Raw genomic sequence first — 25,178 nt, 5'->3', positions numbered from 1 at the left:
GTAAGTGTGATATTTCCCACCCCTCTTCTACTTTGTTTTTTTTTCCCTATCCTCCACTCCAAAATGCATTCCTCTGTTGTGTGAGTGAATATATGTGTGCCTGGTGTTTTTCAGTTTACCCTAGTTTGTGTAGCCTTGTTTGTCGGGTTTGTGTACTGTGGTGTGCAGTAGCGTTCCTCTTTCCTGGATGGAGGAAGAGAACAGACGAAGGGCTAACTCAGGCGATAAGGCAAGGGTGGCGGCCCCGACATCTTCACAGAAATTTCCCGGGGAGCAGGGCGAGCTAGGGCGCCCCTTATTGTTAGGGACAGGGAAGGGAGCCCCTGGTCTTGTGTCACCCGACAGCTGAGTCATGACATTACCTAAACACAACGAGGCCATCTACAAAAATAAAAGTTACATATCCTAAAAGGGCTGCCCAAGCCCTTTTTCAGGATACTATTAGTATGATACACAAAAATGACTTGACAGATTGCCTTTAAACCCTTTTACTACCTTGGACATATCCATATGTCCAGGTTGGCTGGTAATTACCGACCTTGGACGTTTGGATACGCCATGGTGATTTTGTGGGCACAGAGGCTGTGTGTGCATGAACACCGCGAGGTTGTCAGCTGATTCTGACAGCTGACACCTGGCACTCACTACCAGGAGCAGTGCCTGCACCGCTCCCGTCATTTGAACCCCCTAAATCAGTGTTTCTCAACTCCAGTCCTCAAGACCCACCAACAGGTCATGTTTTCAGGATTTCCTTAGTATTGTACTTTTGATGCTGTTAATACTTGAGCAGGTGATGAAATTATCACCTGTGCAATACTAAGGAAATCCTGAAAACTTGACCCTTTGGTGGGTCTTGAGGCCTGGAGTGGAGAAACACTGCCCTAAATGCTGTGATCAATATCAATCGCAGCTTTTAGCAGGAATGCAGAGGGAGGGTGCCCCCTCTGCTCGGCGCTTCCGTGACATCGCAAAATGCCAATCATTACCATTGTGACCCAATGTCATCTGACATCAGGGTCAACAGAGCTAGCAGACTTGCTACTCCATGCCCAGAGCATGGTGTACCAAGTTTCAGTGCAGCGCTGACAGTTTTTAAAGCATAGCAAAGCTCCTGCTTTGCTATGCTTTACAATTGATCAGATAAGTAAATATTTTTTATGACAAAAAAAAAAACCAGTACACATATTTGGTATCGCCGCATCCAGAACGACCCGACCTATAAAACTGGCCCACTAGTTAACTCCTTTAGTGAACACCACAAAAAATAAAAGGCAAAAAACTATTCTTCATCATACCACCGAACAAAAAGTGGAATAAAGCGTGATCAAAAAGATGAATGTAAATAAATATGGTATCTCTGAAAACATCCTCTTGTCCAGCAAAAAACAAGCCACCACACAACTCCATAAGCTGAAAAGTAAAAGTTATAGCTCTCAGAATAAAGCGATGCAAAAATAATAATTTTTTCTATGAAACAGTTTTTATTGAGTAAAAGCAGCAAAACACACACAAAAAAAAATATAAATGTGGCATCACTGTAATCGTACAGACCCAAAAAATAAAGTTGCCTTATCAGTTTTACAACACACGAAATGGCATAAAACACCCCCAAAAAAACAATTCCTGAATTGCTGGTTTTTGTTCATTCAGCCTCCCAAAAATCAGAATAGAAAGCTGTCAAAAAATGTTGTGTCCGAAAATGGTACCAATAAAAACTTCAACTCGTCCCGCAAAAAACAAGCCCTCAGATGACTGTCTTCTGAAATATTTAAAAAGTTTAGTTCTCAAAATATGGCAATGCAAAAAATTAGTTTATGCAAAAAAAAAAGCGTCTTCATTTGCGACAGCAGCCAAACAGAAAAACCTAATATAAATCTGATAACTCTGTAATCGCACCGACACAAAGAATAAAGCAGTCTAATCACTCATACCGCATGAGGAATACACAACCCCCTACAGAATATTCCCTATAATAAGTCAGATGGAGGCACTGTGGATGCAGTCTGACCTGTAATCCAGTGGTGTCCTTTTTAAGTGTGCATAAAAGTGCAGTCCGCCATAGTTTTGTGCTTTTCTGAAGAAAAAAAAAAAAAAAAAAAGACATTGCTGAAGAGAGGTTACTCTGCTGCCTGATTACAGTGAATGGATCCTTCTGGGCATTTCATCCGAATCACGTCACTCTGAGATTTAATGGAAACCCCAAAGTAAGTGTTCACTATAGAGCACAAGATAAATGTGATCCCAAACGTTCCCAAAGGCAAATGGCTTTTATACCCCCCAAAAGAAATTCTGCAAATTCTACGCTCCTTAATCCAAATGCCCCCCTCCATTGTGAGCCACAAAGTTTTCCTAAACCACACTTCGCATTTGGCATTTCTGTAGCGATGAGAGCCACTGCGTCTCCAGAAGCATGAGCTGGGCATAACATAGTGGTTACTACAACATACTCGTCAGTACAACAGCAGTTTGCAATTTTTCAATCAGCAACATCCACTGCTGCTTGATTCTGGAAAGCACCTAGAGAGTCAAAATCGTCACTACACTTGTAGATAACTTCCCAGAGTTGTATAATTACCAAAATGGGGTCACTAGATGTGGTAATCTGCTCTTGTAGCACTTAGAGGCTCTGTATATGGAGTCTGCAAACTATTCTAGGAATATTTGGGCCACAGGAGGCAAATAGCACTCCGTCCTTCCCAAGTCTCGCCATGTGGCTAAGCGGTGCTGTACAGCCATATATAGGGTATTTCTACATTCAGCAGAAATTGTGAGACAAATTTGGTGCAATTTTTACCCATTTTCCAGTGTGAAAACACAAAATCTGGGGCTGAAACAAAACCTGACACCTCAGGGGCTCTGCCAATGTGGCATGGCACCCTCAAACCAGTCCAGCAAAATCTGAACTTTAAGATGGCGTTCCTTCCCTTTTGAGCTTTGCATGTTTTGATCACAAATGGGGTATCAGCATACTCAGGAGAAAGTGGAACACAAAATTTCTTGTGCAATTTCTCCCGTTACCCTTGATCAAATAAATAAATAATTTAGGACTAAAATAAATTTTTGGTGGAAAAAATGTGATTTTGAATTTTTTTTTTTTTTCTCAACTCTTCCGTATAAAGCACCTGGGGGTTCAAGGTGATCACCACACATCTAGATACATTACTTAAAGAGTCTAGATTCCAATATGGGGTCACTTGTGGTGGTTTTCCACTGTTTAGGCATATCAGGTGTTCTCCAAACGCAGCATGACATCCGCTGAACATTCCATCAAAGTCTGCGTCACTTTCTCTCTCACCAATGACAGCACCACGGAGAGAGAGGGGATCCGCCCTTCAGGGACAGGAACCTACAGATAAAAGGGCGGTACCTCTCCTCCGCCTTCAGTTGGGTTCCTGTCCCTGACGGGGGACCCACAGTACGGTACCTTGCGTGTGTCCAGGATCCGGGGCCGGCCTGACCGGTGATGGCAGCGGGGAGGCCCCTGCCTCAGGAAGGTGTGGTGCCCGAAGCTGCCACTGCTGGGGCCGATGCGGGCTGCCGGGTGAGCAGGAGGGAGAGACGCCGGAGCCGCCGCTCCGGAGAGGAAGTCGGGGCTCACAGGGACCCGGCAAACATACGGGCGGCACTGGGGTGCAGAGGTGTACCAAGATGGTGGCCGCCCCGGAAGTAGAAGCCAGCTTCCGGGTCCCGAGAACCAGCGCATGCGCAGGAGCGCTCTCCCGGGGACCGCGGTGCAGGATGGGAGCAGTGACATCACAAGGGGTGGCAAAATTTAAAATGGTGGTTTCACAACTCCTGGCTGGAAGCGATCCTGATAATGGAGGATAGCGACCAGCAACAGGAGCAGCATGCCAGGCTGCAGCAGCAGCAGCACCACCAACACCACAACCGGCAGAAGGAACGAGACAGAGATGGCCGTTCCAGCAGTCGCTCCACGCGGTGCAGTACGTCAGCGGCAAGGAGCAAATCGCCACCAGGAGATCAGCCTATACAGGACCTGACTCCATCTCCCGAACCGGTACCTGCAGCCGCGCACCTTTGGGGGTAAGTGATCTTCGTGAATGTTCACCCTTGTAATACATTCCTCTCTCTTATTAGGGAAAGAAGAAGGGGAAAAAGAACAGGGAATGCCCCACTTGCACTAGAGCCCTAACTGTATCATGGGAGAAAAAACTATGTGAGTCTTGCACGAAGGAAAATCTTTGTCAGGAGACTCCGGATTTCGCATCCGACCTAAGGGCCGCAATTAAATCAGAGGTTCAGAGTGCCCTCGTGTCCCTTAAGCATAGGGATAAAACGAGGAAGAAAGACACGATAGAAACCTCCCAGTCAGACTCTTCCACGTCGGGAGAAATCACGTCTAAAACCTCAGAATCCGGCTCCTCATCCTCAGACAATGAAACGGGAGGGCGTCACTGGTTTACCCTAGAAGAGGTAGACAGACTAGTAAAAGCGGTAAGGTCTCCCATGGGGGTATTGGACCGTAGGCCGGATAAAACAGTCCAGGACATAATGTTCGGGGGACTAGGCCAGAAAAAACAGAGAGTATTTCCGCTTAATGAAATTGTCAAGGGCCTAATCAAAAAAGAATGGGACAAGCCAGACAGGAAAAATACTACAGTCCCTTCCCTTAAAAGAAAATCTCCCTTTGAGGAGGAGGCATCTACGTCTTGGGATAAAGCCCCGAAACTCGATGTAGCAGTCGCTAAGGCCTCAAAGAAATTCGCCCTTCCCTTTGAGGACATGGGCACCCTCACGGACCCCCTAGATAAAAAGGCGGATACCTTTCTAAAGGGGGCATGGGAGTCGGCAGGCGGTAACCTCAGGCCAGCAATAGCGGCGACATGTACCTCAAGAGGCCTAATGGTATGGGTGGACCACCTTGAGAAACAGCTGAGGGAAGGGACACCAAGAGATAAGATCTTAGATTCTATCCCAGTAATAAGGGGAGCGGCTGCATTCCTAGCGGACTCATCGGCCGATTCAGTCAGGCTATCGTCCAAAACGGCAGCACTTTCAAACGCGGCCCGAAGGACACTATGGCTTAAAAGTTGGCCAGGGGACCTACAGACCAAAATGAAATTATGTTCAATCCCCTGTGAAGGGAAATTCCTTTTTGGGGAGACGTTAGATGACATCCTCCAGAAAGCAGGGGACAAGAAGAAAGGATTCCCAAATTTGGGGCCAGCAGCATATAAGAGGCCCTTTCGAAATAGAAGGTTTTTTCAGAGGAGACCACCGAGGGAACAAAAGTGGGATGACAAAAGGAGAGAGAGGGTTCTTCTTTAATAACTCTCCCTGAGACAAAAAGCCTTCCAAGTGACAGTACGCCCAGGGTAGGGGGAAGGTTATCCCTTTTCCTGCCAGCCTGGAAGAGAATCTCAAACAACCCATGGATAGTAAACCTAATCCAGGAGGGCCTAAGAATAGACTTTCTCTCTCCTCCACCTCAAAAGTATGTAACAACGCAGCTGAGATCCAGTACGCGAGAACAGGAAGCACTAGAAAGCGAGATCCTAGGCCTAGTTAAAAAAAGGATGCAAAACACAAGCCGCAGAGACACTATCACATGTTTCTCAACGCAAGCAATGACTAGCCAGGTATTTCCCCGGGAAGGAACAACCACGGGAAGGGCAGTCTCCAATGAAGGAAACCACCTATGCCAAAACATGGTATCCATCCACAGACAGCTGTTTCGGGGTATTACCCCTCATCAGTGTGGAGTAGGAAACTGGCCAGTAGGAGCAATGCCTAGTAGAACACTGTGAAAAATGAGGATGAATGAACTCATGGAACTCAACATCCAACACTGCGGAGACACCATCACATGTTTCTCAACGCAGTGATTCTAGAGCAATGCCCCTATCCCTTATGGGAAATATGTAAAACATGCAAAACACAAGCCGCGGAGACACCATCACATGTTTCTCAACGCAAGCAATGACTAGCCAGGTCTTTCCCCGGGAAGGAACAACCACGGGAAGGGCAGTCTGGCTAGTCATTGGAGAAAAAGGAGAAAATCGCTCAAATTACAGCGAGAGCAATCCAAAATCCCTCTATGACACTAAGGAAGGCTATGTCACTGCTGGGTTCCCTATTCGCCTGCCTGCCAGCAGTTCAATGGGCTCCAGTGGGACGTATTAGCCAACCAGGCAGCAATAGGGGGACACCTAGAGGGTCGTATTACCCTAAATTCAAGAACTATTCATTCCCTAGCTTGGTGGGGAAACCAGGAAAATCTGTCCAAAGGGATCCCCTGGGTAACAAAGATAACACACATAGTGACGACGGATGCCAGTCCCACGGGATGGGGAGCACACATAAACAACGAGGTGACTCAGGACGTATGGGGAGATCAAGAACTAAAAGCCTCCTCAAATCAAAAAGAACTTCTAGCAGTAGGCTATGCACTGACACACTTCCTACCCCTGCTCCAGAATCACCATGTCCGCATTCATTCGGTCAATCGAGTCACAGTAGCCTATATAAATCATCAGGGGGGAACCAGGTCCCAAGCCCTAATGGACACATCCGCCAAAATCCTCAAACTGGCAGAGGCAAACCTGCTATCTCTGACAGCCCTACACATCCGGGGTACAGAAAATCAAAGGGCAGACTTTCTGAGCCGCACCCAATTACGACAGGGGGAATGGGTACTAAAGTGGTCCATTTTTCGGCAGATTGTAAAAATGTGGGGGACCCCAGACATAGATCTGTTTGCTGATTTCAAAAACAAAAAAGTAGACACCTTCTGCTCCCTAGATCCCAGGGGGAATCCTCTAACTCTGGACGCGTTTATGCTCCCATGGACACAGAGTCTAACATATGCCTTTCCCCCAATCATGCTCATTCCAGCGGTCCTAAGGAAAGTCAGGGAGGACGGGGCAAGAATGATACTGATAGCCAGGTTCTTTTGGGCCAGAAAGGGGCTAAGAATGCTCTCAGTAACCGACCCATGGATCCTACCAGATCTCCCGGACCTGCTATCGCAGGGCCTAGTGTTACATACTCAGCCACCGGACCTCCATTTACCAGCATGGAATTTGAGAGGGCACTGATGAGGGACAGGGGATTTTCAGAGAACCTGATGACTACACTACAAAAAAGTAGGAAACTGGTTACAATGAGAGCTTATGGCAGAACATGGAAAAAATTCCTATCCACTTCTAGGGCAAAGGTTCAGGACGGTGTTCAGATTGATAAGATCCTAGAATTTCTACAAAAAGGGCCTAGAACAGGGTCTGGCGGTCAACACATTAAAAGTACAAATAGCGGAGTTAGGCGCCCTCTATAACCATGATGTGGCAGGTGACCCCCTGGGTAGCACGGTTTATTAAGGCCGCAACCAGATCTAGGCCAATAGCTAGTCAAAGGTTACCGTCATGGGACCTGAATCTTGTACTTTCAACACTGATAGGCCCTCCTTTCGAACCAATTTACTCGACACCCCTAAAAATCCTATCACTTAAAACTGTGCTTCTGGTGGCACTAACATCAGCTCGAAGAGTGAGCGATATTCAAGCCTTATCAGCAGGGCCACCTTTTACAAAAATTCTAGAGGATAGAGTCATCCTAAAACCTGACCCAGCCTATCTACCTAAAGTATCATCACGTTTCCACATGTCCCAAGAGGTAGTCCTTCCTTTTGCCCAAATCCAAAGAATAGGGGGGAAGAAAAATTCCACACTTTAGATGTTAAAAGGTGCCTAGTACAGTACTTAGAGACCACCAAAAAATGTAGGAAGGAAGGCTCTCTTTGTATGTTTCCAGGGTCCTCGGAAGGGGCTCAAGGCATCCAAGAGTACCCTGGCAAGGTGCATAAGGGATGCGATTGTCCTGGCATACTCATCCAGTGGAAATACCATCCCGGAGGGGCTGAGAGCTCATTCCACAAGGGCAATGGCGACCTCATGGGCTGAAAGATCTGAGGTATCAATAGAACAAATCTGTAAGGCGGCCACCTGGTCATCACCTTCGACCTTTTTCAGGCACTAAAGATTAGATCTAGCCTCTGCGTCTGACCTGACCTTCGGGAGAAGGGTCCTTCAGGCGGTGGTCCCTCCCTAAGCTACCAATCTCTGTAATTCTCTCCGTGGTGCTGTCTTGGGTGAGAGAGAATAGCTTAGTTACTCACCGATAGCGGTGTTTCGCGAAACCAATGACAGCACCCGCTTATTCCCCTCCCCTTTATGAGTGTGGTGAGCACGTGATACTGTTAGTAGAGTGTTTCCGTTTAGGCACGGTGCTTTTGATAAATAAGTAGTATTATAATATTGTGTATATATTTCTGTTGTCTAACTAACCTGGAGACCCTCTGATGCTCTGTAACCAACTGAAGGCGGAGGAGAGGTACCTCCCTTTTATCTGTAGGTTCCTGTCCCTGAAGGGCGCATCCCCTCTCTCTCCGTGGTGCTGTCATGGGTTCCGAGTAACACCGTTATCGGTGAGTAACTAAGCTATTTTCCCTTCTAAGCCCTGTCGTGCGCCCAAACAGTAGTTTTCGTCCACATTTGGCGTTTCTGCATACTTAGGAGAAATTGCACAACAGATTGTATGGTACAATTCCTCCTGTTACCCTTATGAAAATGCTAAATTTGAGGCTAAAAAAACATTTTTGTGGGAAAATATTTTTTTAAAATTTTCACAGCTCAGTGTTATAATCGTCTGTGAAACACATGGGGATCATGGCACACATCTAAATAAGTTCCCTGAGCTGTCTAGTTTCCAAAATGGTGTCACTTGTGGGGGGTTTCCACTGTTTTGGCTCATCAGGGGCCAAACGCAGCATGGCTTCCTCTAATTTATGCCAGCAAATTTTTACATTCAAAAGGTCAAATGGCCCTCCTTCTTTTCCGAGTCCTGCTGTGCGCCCAGACAGTGGTTTTCCTCCACATATGGGGTATCTGCATGCTCAGGAGAAACTTTAGGGTCCATTTTTCCTATTATCCTTGCAAAAATAAAAAAAATTGGTGTCTAAAATAACATTTTTGTGAAAAAAAAGATTTTTTTTCCACATTCAAAATTTTTTTGGTGTAGATCGGAAGGGTTAATAAACTTCTTTGAATGTGGTTTTGAGCACCTTGAGGGGTGCAGTTTTTAGACAGCTGTAACTTTTAGGTATTTTCTGTCATATAGACCCCTCAAAGTCACGTTAAGTGTTATGTAATCTCTAAAAATATAAATAATTTTGTTGGAAAAATGAGAAACTGCGGGTCAAATTTTCGCCCTTATAACTACCTAACAAAAACTGTGTTTTAAAAATTTGTGCTGATGTAAAGTAGACATGTGGGAAATGTTATTTATTAGCTACCGTATTTTGTGTGACAACCTCCGAATCAGTGGGATCCATTGAAGCGTTCCAAGGTTATTACCGCATAAAGTGTCACTGGTAAGAATTATAAAATTTGGCCTGGTCATAAAGGTGAATACAGGCTTGGAGGGTAAAGGGGTTAAGACCGGACAACTCCTTTTAAAATGCTGTGGCAAAATACTGTACAATCTGCTCTGTTATTGATTGCTTCATGTAGGATATTCTATTTGCGTTCTCACTTTAAGCCAACAGCCTGTCCTATAACTCATAGACTTTGTATTGCTCTCCTGACGTTTCATGTTTGTTTGTTTTTTGCAGGATATGTTGAAAAACACAATGAAGGGTCATCCAGATCGACTTCCCCTACAGATGGCTCTTACAGAGCTGGAAACATTAGCAGACAAACTTAATGAGAGGAAGCGAGACGCAGATCAACGCTGTGAAATTAAGCAAATCGCCAAGGCAATGAATGAAAGGTACCTCAACAAGGTAAGTGGCTATAGTGACAACACGATAAATCATATCAGATGGCTCCCCTGTTCCCGCCTGGTTCTGTTCACAATGCTGTCAACAGGACGTGTCATTCCAACATGTTCATATGGTAGCACGTAGGTGACGGCAGAGGTGACACATTGCTGTCCAATGCAAAGCTAAAAAGAAAACCATTATGGATCCTGCCCACCCAATGGGAAATGTTCTTGCTCGATGCTCAGTAGGTTAATAATCTTGAAAAAAAGATACGGTAAGCCTCTGGTAGCAAAATTTGCGAAAAAATAGTGAGCAAGATTAATGGCAACTAATCAAAGTGTAAATTTTGTTTTCTAAACTGGACTGAAAAAAATGCTCCATGATGTGCTGGCTGTGGCTAGCAGTGCAGCCTGTGTGATATTTAGCTGTATATTGTCGGGGTCTCCAGCCCAGTCCACACAACAGCTTCTCGGTGCCATGCGCACTGTGGGGTCTCTAGCTGATACTTTGCCAGCCTCCGACAGCAACCAGAGTGGGTGCAGAATAGTGTTACCATGGATTTTACACTTCATCTGAGATCTGTCACTTCTCAAGCCCATAAAATAAACTCGTAATCTAGTATCTAAAGTCTGCTGTGGGTTTCCCAGGAGTTGTTATATAGGTTTGCTGCATTAATATCTTGCTCACAGCTACAGATGCGTTTTTTCCAAATTTGTGTCTGCACCTGACATATCTTGAGTATCTGGAGATTTATGGAGCAAGATGTTAAAGAACCCATACAGTTTTTTTTTTCTTATCTGCTGACAATCCTTTACTTTTAGATGTTAAAAAAAAATGACATTTTTGTTGTACTAGATAAGGGCAGACATTTGGTAGGAGGACTGATTGTCAACTCGTGGGCAACCACTTTACATTATACAATCGCATATTAATAAACCAAGGATGCTGCATAAAAGAAAACAAAACTATCAATATCTCCCCAACTTGCATCACTCCTCTAATCTCAGCAATGTCTCTTCACTGGTCACCTGAAACCAAAAAAAAGTGTCATGTGACCTCTGAATTCAATGAGCGGCCACAGATTGGCTGCAGCCTTTATTTCATTCATTTCAGTGGAGCAACCGTGTTTCTTCTGTTTCCACAGACTAGTAAAGGCTGCAGCTGGTCCCCAGCCACTGATTGGCTGCAGCAGTCACGTGACATTGTTTAGGCCTCATTCACACGTCCGTATTTGGTCAGTGTTTTTCATCAGTGTTAGCATGCCAAAACCAGGCGTGGACCTTACAGGGAAAAACTATAATTGAAAGACTGACACCTGTTCTATGTTTTAGAGACACCCCTGGTTTTGGCACAGAAATACTGATGTGTGAGTGAGGCCTTAGAGATAGGGTGGTACCAAACAGATGGAACAAAGTCTGACATTCGTTACACTTTAACAAACCTGTCACCAGGTGAAAAATGGCCGCTTTTTGCTCTTATTTTATTCTTATTGCTCTCCTGGGTATTCTGGTTTTATTTATTTATTTTTTTAAATCCATTGTATGATTCCAGAGATGTCAGCATTTTTATTTAGTAACTAGCTGAAGAGCCTGGCGCTGCCCGGGCATAGTAACTAACTGTGGTTAGTTATAGCAAATTATAATTATCCTCCATCCCATAGTCCCGTGCCCATATACCCATCATACATATCCTCCATCCCATAGGCCCGTGCCCATATACCCATCATACATATCCTCCATCCCATAGGCCCGTGCCCATATACCCATTATACATATTCTTCATCCCATAGTCCCATGCCCATATACCCATCATACATATTCTTCATCCCATAGTCCCATGCCCATATACCCATCATACATATTTGCCATCCCATAGTCGAGTGCCCATATACCCATCACACATCCTTCATCTCATAGTCCCATGCCCATATACCCATCATACATATCCTCCATCCCATAGTCCCGTGCCCATATACCCATCATGCATATCCGCCATCCCATAGTCCCATGCCCATATACCCATCATACATATCCCCCATCCCATAGTCCCGTGCCCATATACCCATCATACATATCCACGATCCCATAGGCCCGTGCCCATATACCCATTATATATATCCTCCATCCCATAGTCCCGTGCCCATATACCCATCATACATATTCGCCATCCCATAGTCCCATGCCCATATACCCATCATACATATTCTTCATCTCATAGTCCAATGCCCATATACCCATCATACATACTCGCCATCCCATAGTCGAGTGCCCATATAACCATCACACATCCTTCATCTCATAGTCCCATGCCCATATACCCATGATACATATCCTCCATCCCATAGTCCCGTGCCCATATACCCATGATACATATCCGCCATCCCATAGTCCAGTGCCCATATACCCGTCATACATATCCTTCATCCCATAGTCCAGTGCCCATATACCCGTCATACATATCCTCCATCCCATAGTCCAGTGCCCATATACCCATCACACATCCTCCATCCCATGGTCAACCATTAAGACATCATAATGAGCGGCGGGGCTTGCAACCTATGATGACATCAGTGTCGCCATGGCAACCATTATGACATCATAATGAGGGGCGGGGCTTGACACGCACACACTTTTTCCCCAGTATATAGATCGGGGCATTATGACATCATAATGAGGGGCTTAGGACGCTCTCGGGGTCCAGACGTGTGACTGTGCCAAATTTTGTGGCTGTAGCTGCGACGGTGCGGATGCCAATCCCAGACATACATACACACTTGAGCTTTATATGTTAGATTACCTTTGCCAAAAAACGATCTGATACAGATCTGCCAGTCTCCAGCCACAACTAGGGAGCGCAGCGGCATTTGCTGCATAGTCTTATTAATAGTTGTAATTCCATCTTCAGTGAGACTCCTATTGTGATAGTTGCAGTGTTTAAATTTTTATTACTAATTTAAAAGTTCTTTATGATAAATTTCTTTTCACCATATTTATCTGTGTCTCACAATGTGGCCCACCCTTAGATACAATGCATTTGTCTAGAGCTTTTTTTAAAAAAAGTCCCAGTTCCTTAATCTGGCCTAGACCTATTTGCCTATCTAACCAATAATTGAATTGATATAATACAAAATGTTAAGGTAGGGTCGGTGAAATATGGTGGAGAGCCAGTAGTAGGAGGCCCCAAAGAATGGCAAGGTACAAATAATTTTTTTTAATAGTAGCAAAAGTGTTGCAAAATCGTAGTAAGGCCTGTTTCACACTTGCTTTTTTTTGCAGCGCGTTTTTCCCGCAAAAAAACGCATTGAAAAACGCATACAAAAGCATACAACTGCTGCGTTTTTTTCAAGCATTTTTATGAGCATGCATGAAAAAAACGCAGCGTTTTTATGCGTTTGTATGCGTTTTTAGTGCGTTTTTACCGCGTTTGCGTTTTTTTCCAACATTAGGTGGCCCCTCACACTAACCCAAACCATGACTTTACTAACCCTAACCCTAACCCTGACCCTAACCCTTAACCAAACCATACTTAACCCTAACCCAAACCCTAACTAACCTTAACCCTAACCCTGACCCTAACCCTAACCCTAACCCTTAACCAAACCATACTTAACCCTAACCCTGACCCTAACCCTTAACCAAACCATACTTAACCCTGACCCTAACCCTTAACCAAACCATACTTAACCCTAACCCAAACCCTAACTAACCTTAACCCTAACCCTGACCCTAACCCTAACCCTGACCCTAACCCTTAACCAAACCATACTTGACCCTAACCCTGACCCTAACCCTAACCCTTAACCAAACCATACTTAACCCTAACCCTGACCCTAACCCTAAACCCCCTTAACTAACCCTAACTCTAACCCAAACCCCTAAATTCCATGGTTAACAAAAAAAAAACGCATGTGCAAAAAAACGCATACATAAGCATGCCAATGCGCACATATGCGCACCCATAGACTTATATTGGGTGTCTTGCTGTAAAAAAACGCATTGCGCGCGCATGCGTTTTTTTGAGGCAAATCGGACGCACAAAAAATGCAACAAGTTGCATTTTGTGCGCCCGAGCGCATACCGCAAAAAAACGCATGCGCGGTAAAACGCGTACAAACGCATGTGTATGCGCACATAAGCGCATCCCATGCAAAGTATAGGAAAAAAAAACGCATGCGCTATTTAGCGCTAAATTACCGCGAAAAAAAACGCAAATGTGAAACCAGCCTAAGTCCGTTTTTGCACAAAATAATTCTGCAATGAAATCTGTGACTTCTTGACAGCAGAAAACGATCTATAAAGGCTTGCTGCATTTTCTCTATTGTGTAAAAAGCTTGTAACCTTGTCCATTTGCCCTTAACATGTAGCTTCTTAGCAATGGAAGCAGATATCTCATCCGGTCAGATGACATGGTAGAAACTGTCTACAATGAAAAGGGTGAGATACTGAAAACTAAGCAGAGACGTCTCTTTATGCTGAATGATGTCCTGATGTGTGCCACCGCCAACTCCAGGTGGGTCTTTTTTATATATATTATATTTAAAAGTAGTTTCAGAATCAAGTGGCGGAACACAATGTTTTGTGTAATGTACAGGCTGTAGTGACTAATATGAGTAGTCGGCTCTTGTCTCTAGCACTTCTGCTCTGGCCTGCCATAGTGCATGCTACTAGTGGCCAGCAGATGGCAGTAGATTGCACTTGTACTGTCAGCTTTGGCAGAGTCCCTATGTTACCAGGTCAAGTTCAGCTTTATGTATCAAATGATGAGAAAATGTAAATGAAGATGAATCTGTTTCATATGCAATCATCCAGCATACACGAGGACTACAGTTGTGTAAAAAAGTACTTGCCCCCTTCCTAATTTCATGTTCTTTTGCATGTTTGTCACACTTGAAGGTTTCAGACCACGAAACAAATTTTAAATATTAGACAGAGAAGACCAGATAGTTGGCCAAAATTCCTCTAGAGTGTTTTAAAAGTCTCATTGCCAGCTATCGCAAACACTCGATTGCAGTTGTTGCTGCTAAGGGTTGTCCAACCAGTTATTAGGTTTAGGGGCAATCACACAGGGCCTTTATAGGTTTGGATTTCTTTTTCACTTAATAAAGACTTTGATTTAAAGGGAAGGTGCCATCAAAAAATTTTTTTGCAGTAATTGAAAAAATGTAAAGAATTAATGTTTAAATGTTCTTAAAAAATATCATTTGTTTATAATTTAGTTAAATATGAAAAATAATTTTAAAAGGTTTGGTTTTTCCACTTTTAAACACAAGAGGGAGCAGCTACTGAAATTTGACAAAAACCTAGTGTACAACTAGCTCACATTACTGCCCTGCGGTAAATATGGGCTGAGTCTGCTGATATGGGTGTGATGTCACTCAGTCTCCTCCCCTTCTGGGTGTTTGCTAAGGGATGAGAGGATGACATTTAGGAACACAGTGAGCAGTCATTTTGTTGGTGACTTCAAAGTTATACTGACAAGTAGATGGTCACCGAGGATGGCAGGCAGCAAGGATTCTGGGAGATGTATGGTGGAGGGAGTAGGGTGACAGCAGCACAGAGTATTTCAGGAGAGCAGTGTGCTGGTCTATGGGGGGACAGGAATTGTACATAGAGTGCTGTGTTTTATACACATGGATAGACCGTCTGCTTTTGTCTGCTCCACAGAAATCCAGGAAACATTTCTGCTGATTGATGGCCTGTTTTGATCCAGACTTTGCAGGCAAAGACCCCATTCCCCTCCTCAGATCCTGTTTTCTCCATCCTGTCCTGGCGATGTGTGAAAGCGAGGCAACAGGCGCAGTCCGGGGTGACGTTGGGAAGCAGGCTGAGGGGAAATGTAGCCATATAGTAAGAATAAAAAGGAAACCTCTCTTCAGCTGCCTCACCAGCCCTCCCCTGACTGCACCTAACTGGAGGTCATGCTGCCCCCTCTATTACCCCAGACCTGTGTGCAGGTGCTCATCCAGAACCACCTTAGAATGGGTCCCCTTTCTGCAGATAATAATAAATGTTATTTCTATAGCGCCGACATATTCCGCAGCACTTTACATTTCAGAGGGGATTTGTACAGACAATAGACATTACAGCATAACAATAATCACATAGATCATAACAGATACCAAGAGGAATGAGGGCCCTGCTCGCAAGCTTACAGTCTATGAGGAAAGAGGTAGACACGAAAGGTGGGTGGTAACAGTTGCCCTGATTGTATGGACCAGCCATAATGTTAAGTGTGTAACAGTATAGACGCAGAGGGCTAATAGATGCATAAAGCATGTGGGAACATGATACGGGGAACCTGGTTATGGTAAAAACTTTTGGCTGTACCACACAGAGATAGTTAGGTTAATGTGTTGAGGCGGTAGGCCAGTCTGAATAAATGCGTTTTCAGGGCACGCCTGCCATAGTGTTCTCACATCATGCCACCATAGTGTTCTCACATAATACCGCCATATATATCACACACAATACCGCCATATAGTTCAAAGCAATACAGCCATATAGTTCACACATAATACCGCCATATGTATCACACCTAATACCTCCATAGTGTTCTCCCATAATACCGCCATACAGTTCACGCTTAATACCGCTCATATAGTTCACACATAATACCCCCCATACAGTTCTCACATAATACCGCCATATAATTCTCACATAATACCGCCATATAGATCTCACCTAATGCCGTCAGTGTTCTCACATAATACCGCCCATACAGTTCTCGCATAATACCGCCCATACAGTTCTCACATAATACCGCCATATAGTTCACACATAATACAATCAGTATCACACATGGGAGGATTAGATGCACAGCTCAGCAGACAGTATCACACAGGAGAGGATTAGATACATGGCTCAGCACAGTATCACACAGGAGGTGATTAGATACACGGCTCAGCAGACAGTATTACAGGATGGGATTAGATATGTGGCTCAGCACAGTATCACACAGGATAGGATTAGATACACGGCTCAGCAAACTGTATCACACAGGATAGAATTAGATACACGGCTCAGAAGACTATCAAACAGGACAGGATTAGATACACAGCTCAGCAGTCAGTATCACACAGGATAGGATTAGATACACAGGTCAGCACACAGTATCACAGGCTAGGATTAGATGCACGGCTCAGCAGTCAGTATCACACAGGATAGGATTAGATACATGGCTCAGAAGACTATCACACAGGATAGGATTAGATACAGAGCTCAGCAGTCAGTATCACACAGGATAGGATTAGATACACGGCTCTGCATACAATATCACACAGGATAGGATTAGTTACATGGCTCAGCAGACAGTATCACACAGGATAGGATTAGATACACGGCTCTGCATACAATATCACACAGGATAGGATTAGTTACATGGCTCAGCAGACAGTATCACACAGGATAGGATTAGATACACGGCTTCACAGACAGTATAAAGAGGAGAGGAATAGATACACAGCGCAGCAGTCAGTATCACACATGGGAGGATTGGATACACAGCTCAGCAGACTGTATCACAGAGGATGGGATTAGATGCACAGACAATCACAGACAATAGGACTGAGCTGTGCAGACTCCTCACCCCCCACAGCTGCAGGAGCTGAGACAATTCACTGCTGTATGTGTGCGAGTGAGAGGAGCCTTCGCAGGTCAGCTGCTGCTGTCTTTTCACTCCTCCCCCCCTCAATAATTACCTCACTGCTCCTTCCCCCTGCCTCCCGTCCTCAGTCCTCTTCGCCTATAACCGCGTGGCTCCTGCGATTATAGGGTGAAAGTGAAGCTCACAGTATACACTGTGGGCTCCAGAAAAATGGCGCCGATCTCCTCCCTTCTCTGTGATCTGGACAGCCCAGGGACGTGCCCAGATCACAGCAGGGAGCATCTGAATGCTAAGTATGGGGTCTGCAGGCGACTGCTGTCTCCTATGCCCAGGGCAGCCCTATTTGCAGAGTGTAAGTGTCTCTTACACTCCTGCAAAGCAAAATGGCAGCACCCAGTGGCTGCAAAAATAATTACCGTATATACTCATGTATAAGCCGACCCCCTTAATTTTGCCACAAAAAACTGGGAAAACTTATTGACTCATGTATAAGCCGAGGGTGGTGCTGCACAAGGGTTAATGGTGGTCCAAAAAAGATGCTCCATAGATAAATATCCCCATAAAATGCTGCAACAGGGTTAATGGTGGCCCAACAAGATGCTCCAAGGATAAATACCCCCATATATTTCTGCACAAGGGTTAATGGTGGCCCAAGTAGAAGCTCATACATAAATACCCCCCCATATATTGCTGCACAAGGGATAAATGGTGGCCCAAGTAGAAGCTCCATACATAAATACCCCCATATGCTGCACAAGGGTTAATGGTGGCCCAAGTAGAAGCTCCATACATAAATACCCCCATATGCTGCACAAGGGTTAATGGTGGCCCAAGTAAAAGCTCCATACATAAATACCCCCATATGCTGCACAAGGGTTATGGGTGGCCCAAGTAGAAGCTCCATACATAAATACCCCCCATATGCTGCACAAGGTTAATGGTGGCCCAAGTAAAAGATCCATACATAAATACCCCCATATGCTGCGCAAGGGTTAATGGTGGCCCAAGTAGAAGCTCCATACATAAATACCCCCCATATGCTGCACAAGGTTAATGGTGGCCCAAGTAGATGCTCCATACATAAATACCCCCATATGCTGCACAAGGTTAATGGTGGCCCAAGTAGATGCTCCATACAGAAATACCCCCATATGCTGCTGCTGCTATAAAAAAAAAAAAAAAAGACATACTCACCTCTCCGTCGCTGGGGGCAAGGTGCCGGTGTAGCCGCTGGCTCAGGCCCCCGGCACTGGCTATATTTACCGTTCCCAGTTCCATCGCTGTTTCCCGGGTCCTGTGCAGTGACGTTAGCAGAGGGTGCGCACTGACTGCGTCATCGTGCCCTCCGCTAAATGTCACAGCCAGAGGACCCGGAGACAGTGATGGAACAGGGAGCCGTAAGTATTGCTCTGCTCCCCTGTCATGCTCACCACCCCCCTCCTGGCGCCCGGTCTCTTCAGCCCCTGCTTTCCAGCATGATGTCGGCGTCCCAGGCTGTTCCTGCATTCAGCGGTCACGTGGTACCGCAGCCGCTCATTAAATATGCACATATTCATGAGTTTAATGAGTGGTACGACGTGACCGCTGAATGCAGGAACAGCTGGGACACTGAGATCATGGGGGAAGCAGGGGGGCTGCAGAGACCGTGCCAGGAGGGGGGAGTATGGTCTCTGACACTCCTCCCTCCCCCGCCGACCCCCGTATATGACTCATGTAGAAGCCGAGAGGGGCACTTTGAGCCCAAAAAAATGAACTGAAAATCTCGGCTTATACACGAGTATATACGGTAATAATAAAAAAAAATTAACGTTAAATTTAATTTTGTATTAAAAATAATTGTTTATTTAAATAATCATTTTTAATGCAAAAAAAATTGCGGCACCTTCCCTTTAAAAACTGCATTTTGTGTTTACTTGTGTTATCTTTGTCTAATATTTAAAGGGAATCTGTCACCCCTTTTTTGAGATATCATATAATGATATCATTCAATTGTGTGTCACATAAGGATTCTCTTAATACTTTTGCTTCCCCCTGACCCCTCACCTTTCATGCATAAATACCTTTTTTGTATTGGTTCAGATGTATGTAAACTGCAACGGTCCGGTCCGATGGGCGGGGCTTATTCTCCTCCTCCTCCCCCCCTCCCTGTCTTGCTCTACACAAGAAGAAATGCGTAGAGCAAGACAGGGAGGGGGGGGAGCAGGTGAATAAGCCCCGCCCATCGGACCGGACCGTGGCAGTTTACATACATCTGAACCGATATAAAAAAGGTATTTATGCATGAAAGGTCCAGGGTCAGGGGGAAGCAAAAGTACTAGGAGAATCCTTATGTCACCCACAATTGAATTATATCATTATATGATATCTCAAAAAAGGGGTGACAGATTCCCTTTAAATGTGTTAGGTAATCTGAAACATTTAAGTGAGACAAAAATGCAAAAGAATAGGAAATCAGGGAGGGGGCAAATACTTTTCCACACAACTGTGTGTATATGTGTGTCTATCTATTAGGCTCCTCGTGTATATAATAAAGAGATCCTTATGAAACAGCTTGTGAATGATAGATTAGGTATGGCTAATGTTTGTGAAAGAGGGGAAAATGTAGTGTATGCCTATCTGTTCTGTTTCTGTATGTGCCTTGGTGATCTATACATTGTGACTGTAGTCTCTTTTTTTTTTTTTTTTTTTTTTATCTATATTAGATCATCCAATGAAGGCAGCAGTATGGTAACAACCAGCCAAAAATACTTACTAAAATGGAGTGTTCCCTTGGGCCAGGTTGAAGTTATTGAATATGCTGAAAGTGAGGAACAAGGAAATCAACATCGATTTTCTTCTTTGCATGCAGCTGAGAAAGTTGTTTGTGTCAAACCAAGTAAGAGCCCAATACAAATTTCACTAGTTAAAATGGCTGCATATTTTAGTTATCGTGATTTTATTTCTTGTAGTATTTTTTAATACTGTCATCGTATACTGTTTATATATTTATTTTTTTTAAGACCTCAAGGCATCGCAAGCGATTTATAGAACAGGTATACTGGGTGCGCCACTTTGACAGCTGGGCTCCTGCTCTAAAGGCCAGGATGAAAGCCACCTCCTACACCAGCTGTCTAAGTCTGTGCACCTAGCCCACAGCATGGGTCAGGAGCTTTTCCTGACGTTTTCCTACTGTAACATGCACATTGGACAGCCATACAGCAGACTTGGGTCAAAAATGTCTTTTTCTTCTTTTTGGCTTCTGGCCCTGGCTGGCTGCTCTCAGTGCTGCTAGATGTGATTGACTGGTCTCTTCCATAGCGAGAGACCATTCAATCACCTCTAGCAGTGCTGGGAGAAGCTGACCGAGTGTGGGGCCGGAACCTTTTGGAGTGAAATACAGTACAGACCAAAAGCTTGGACACACCTTCTCATTCAAAGAGTTTTCTTTATTTTCATGACTATGAAAATTGTAGATTCACTCTGAAGGCATCAAGACTATGAATTAACACATGTGGAATTATATAATTAGCAAAAAAGTGTGAAACAACTGAAAATACTGTATGTCTTATATTCTAGGTTCTTCAAAGTAGCCACCTTTTGCTTTGATTACTGCTTTGCGCACTCTTGGCATTCTCTTGATGAGCTTCAAGAGGTAGTCGCCAGAAATGGTTTTCACTTCACAGGTGTGCACTGTCAGGTTTAATAAGTGGGATTTCTTGCCTTATAAATAGGGTTGGGACCATCAGTTGTGTTGTGCATAAGTCTGGTGGATACACAGCTGATAGTCCTACTACATAGACTGCTAGCTGCTTTTTTCTTGCCATAATACAAATTCTAAGTAAAGATAAACGAGTGGCCATCATTACTTTAAGAAATGAAGGTCAGTCAGTCCGAAAAACTGGGAAAACTGAAAGTATCCCCAAGTGTAGTGGCAAAAACCATCAAGCGCTACAAAGAAACTGGCTCACATGAGGACCGCCCCAGGAAAGGAAGACCAAGAGTCACTTCTGCTGCGAAGGATAAGTTCATCCGAGTCACCAGCCTCAGAAATCGCAGGTTAACAGCAGCTCAGATTAGAGACCAGGTCAATGCCACACAGAGTTCTAGCAGCAGACACATTTCTACAACAACTGATAAGAGGACACTTTGTGCAGCAGGCCTTCATGGTAAAATAGCTGCTAGGAAACCACTGCTAAGGACAGGCAACAAGCAGAAGAGACTTGTTTGGGCTAAAGAACACAAGGAATGGACATTAGACCAGTGGAAATCTGTGCTTTGGTCTGATGAGTCCAAATTTGAGATCTTTGGTTCCAACCCCCGTGTCTTTGTGCGACACAGAAAAGGTGAACGGATGGACTCTACATGCCTGGTTCCCACCGTGAAGCATGGAGGAGGAGGTGTGATGGTGTGGGGGTGCTTTGCTGGTGACACTGTTAGGGATTTATTCAAAATTGAAGGCATACTGAACCAGCATGGCTAGCACAGCATCTTGCAGGGGCATGCTATTCCATCCAGTTTGCGTTTAGTTGGACCATCATTTCTCTCTCACCCATGACAGCACCACGGAGAGAGAGAGGGGATCCGCCCTTCAGGGACAGGAACCTACAGATAAAAAGGGCGGTACCTCTCCTCCGCCTTCAGTTAGGTTCCTGTCCATGACGGGTGACCCACAGTACGGCGGTACCTGCGTGTTCTGATGGAGTCCGGATCCGGGGCCGACCTGACCGGTACACGGCCGCGGGGAGGCCCCTGTCGCGGCGGGTGCGGTGCCTGAAGCCGCCACCGCTGGGGCCGATGCGGGTGGGCGGGGGAGGGGGGGAGGGGTGGAGACGTCGGAGCCGCCGCACCGGAAAGGAGATCGGGGCTCGCGGGGACCCGGTAAATGTGCCATGGTACAGAGGTGTACCAAGATAGCCACTGCCCCGGAAATAGAATCCGGCTTCCGGGTCCCTGGAAACGGCGCAGGAGTGCTCTCCCCGGCAAACACGGTGCAGGATGGGAGCGGTGACGTCACAGGGCCGGGAAATTTAAAATGGTGGGGCCAGAAACACTCCTGGCTGGAAGCGATCCTGAGCAATGGGGGATAGCGACCAGCAACAGGAGCAGCAAGCCAAGCAGCAGCTTAAGCAGCACCAGCAGCAGCACCACCAACACCATCACCGACAAAAGGAACGAGACAGGGATGGCTGTTCCAGCAGTCACTCCACGCAGAAGAAGAGAGGGTTCATCTTTGGTAACTCATCCCTAGACAAAAAGCCCTCTAAGTGACAGTTTGCCGGGGGGGGTTTAACCCTTTTCCTTCCAGCCTGGATGAGAATCTCAAACAACACATGGATAGTAAACCTAATCCAGGAGGGCCTAAGAATAGACTCTCTCTCTCTCTCTCTCTCTCTCTCTCTCTCTCCCACCTCAAAAGTATGTAATAACGCCACTGAGATCCAGTACGCAAGAGCAGGAAGCTCTAGAAAGCGAGGTCCTAAGCCTGGTAAAAAAAAGGAGTCCTCCAGGAGGTTCCCCTGCAGGATATGGGCAGAGGGTTCTACCCCCCTCTTTTTCTGGTAACCAAACCAGACGGCACCTTTCGGATGATCATAAATTTTAAAAAATTAAACAAATACGTCAGGAACCAAAGCTTCAAAATGGAGTCCATCAGGTCCACCACCAAAATCCTGTTCCCGAACTGCTTCATGACGGTGTAAGATCTTAGCGACTCCTATTATCACGTCCCCATCCACAAAGACTCCAGAATATATCTCAGGTTAGCCGTCTCAATAAAGGGCAGGGTAAAAGAATTCCAGTACAGAGCCCTGTCGTTCGGAATATCGGTAGCCCCGCGGGTATTTACCAGAATAGTAGCGGAAATGATGGCCCATATAAGGGAGCAAGACATAATAATAATCCCGTATCTAGACGATTTTTAAATAGCAGGCAGCTCGGCTCAAAAATGCCAAGAACAGAGGGACCGGGTGATGGACACTCTACAGGGCCTGGGGCTGGCTCCTAAATCTGAAAAAAATCAAGATTGGAGCTCAGCAGAGTACAGGAATTCTTGGGTCTAACACTGGACTCAAACATACAAGAGTGCCACCTCCCAGAACGCAAGAAGGAGAAAATCGCTCAAATTATAGCAAGAGCAATCCAAAATCCCTCCATGACATTAAGGAAAGCTATGTCACTGCTGGGTTCTCTATCTGCCTGCCTGCCAGCAGTCCAATGGGCTCAGTTACACACGAGAGATCTCCAGTGGGACGTATTAGCCAACCAGTCAGCAAGCAGTAGGGGGACACCTAGAGGGTCATATTACCCTAAATTCAAAAACTATTAATTCCCTTGCTTGGTGGGGAAACCATGAAAATCTGTCCAAAGGGATCCCCTGGGTAACAAAAATAACACACATAGTGACCACGGATGCCAGTCCCACGGGATGGGGAGCACACATGAACAACGAGGTGGCTCAGGATGCGTGGGGAGGTCAGAAATTAGAAGCCTCCTCAAACCAGAAAGAGCTCTTAGCGGTGGACTACGCAGTAACACACTTCCTACCCCTGCTCCAGAATCATCATGTCCGCATTCTTTCGGACAATCGAGTCACAGTGGCCTATATAAATCATCAGGGGGAACCAGGTCCCAAGCCCTAATGGACACATCTTCCAGAGTCCTCAAGCTAACAGAGGCAAACCTGCTATCTCTGTCAGCATTACACATCCGGGGCACGGAGAATCAAAGGGCAGACTTTCTGAGCCGCACCCAATTACGACAGGGGGAATGGGTACTAAAGTGGTCCATTTTTCGGCAGATTGTAAAAATGTGGGGGACCCCGGACATAGATCTGTTTGCCGATTTCAGAAACAAAAAAGTGGAAACTTTCTGCTCCCTAGACCCCAGGGGGAATCCTCTATCTCTGGACGCATTTATGCTCCCATGGACACAGAGTCTAACATATGCCTTTCCCCCTATCATGCTCATTCCGACGGTCCTAAGAAAAGTCAGGGAGGACGGGGCAAGAATGACACTGATAGCCCCCTTCTGGCCAAAAAGAACCTGGTTCTCCTGGCTAAGAATGCTCTCGGTAACCGACCCATGGATCCTACCGGATCTCACGGACCTGCTATCGCAGGGCCCAGTGTTACACCCTCAGGCAGCGAACCTCCATTTAACAGCATGGAATTTGAGAGGGCGCTGATGAGGGACAGAGGATTTTCAGAGAACCTGACAACTACATTACAAAAAAGTAGGAAACCGGTTATGATGAGAGCTTATGGCAGAACATGGAAAAAATTCTTATCCATTTCTGGGGCAAAGGTTCAGGACGGGGTTCAGATTGATAAGATCCTAGAATTTCTACAAAGGGGTTTAGAAAAGGGTCTGGCGGTCATCACATTAAAAGTACAAGTAGCGGCGTTAGGCGCCCTTTATAACCATGATGTGGCAGGTAACCCTTGCGTGGCACGATTTATTAAGGCCGCAACCAGATCTAGGCCAATAGCTAGTCAAAGGTTACCGTCATGGGACCTGAATCTTGTACTTTCCACACTGACAGGCCCTCCGTTCGAACCTATTCACTCGGCATCCCTAAAAATCCTGTCATTTAAAACGGTGCTTCTGGTGGCACTAACATCAGCTCGCAGAGTGAGCGATATTCAAGCCTTATCAGCAGGTCCACCTTTTACAAAAATTCTAGAGGATAGAGTCATCCTAAAACCTGACCCGGCCTATCTACCTAAAGTATCATCACATTTTCATTGGTCCCAAGAGGTAGTTCTTCCTTCCTTCTGCCCAAATCCAAAAAATAAGGGAGAAGAAAAATTCCACACCTTAG

General features: G+C 45.4%; 1 protein-coding gene across 4 annotated transcripts in view; it reads left to right on the top strand.

Moving 5' to 3' along the window:
- ARHGEF10 (Rho guanine nucleotide exchange factor 10) overlaps window positions 1–25,178 on the top strand; it is a 291,292-nt gene that overhangs the window by 152,674 nt on the left and 113,440 nt on the right. For all 4 annotated transcript variants that reach the window (XM_073589190.1, XM_073589191.1, XM_073589188.1 and 1 more), the window contains exons 16-18: window positions 9,629–9,799; window positions 14,142–14,287; window positions 20,083–20,255. In XM_073589190.1, coding sequence (XP_073445291.1) covers window positions 9,629–9,799; window positions 14,142–14,287; window positions 20,083–20,255 — 490 coding nt within the window. The remainder of the gene's footprint in view (window positions 1–9,628; window positions 9,800–14,141; window positions 14,288–20,082; window positions 20,256–25,178) is intronic.

Source organism: Dendrobates tinctorius, unplaced genomic scaffold (assembly GCF_039654945.1).
Source record: "Dendrobates tinctorius isolate UK_male_01 unplaced genomic scaffold, ASM3965494v1 ptg000107l, whole genome shotgun sequence".
NCBI lineage: Eukaryota > Metazoa > Chordata > Amphibia > Anura > Dendrobatidae > Dendrobates > Dendrobates tinctorius.
Note: the sequence above shows the minus strand (reverse complement) of the source record. Positions and strands in the feature narration are given on the sequence as shown.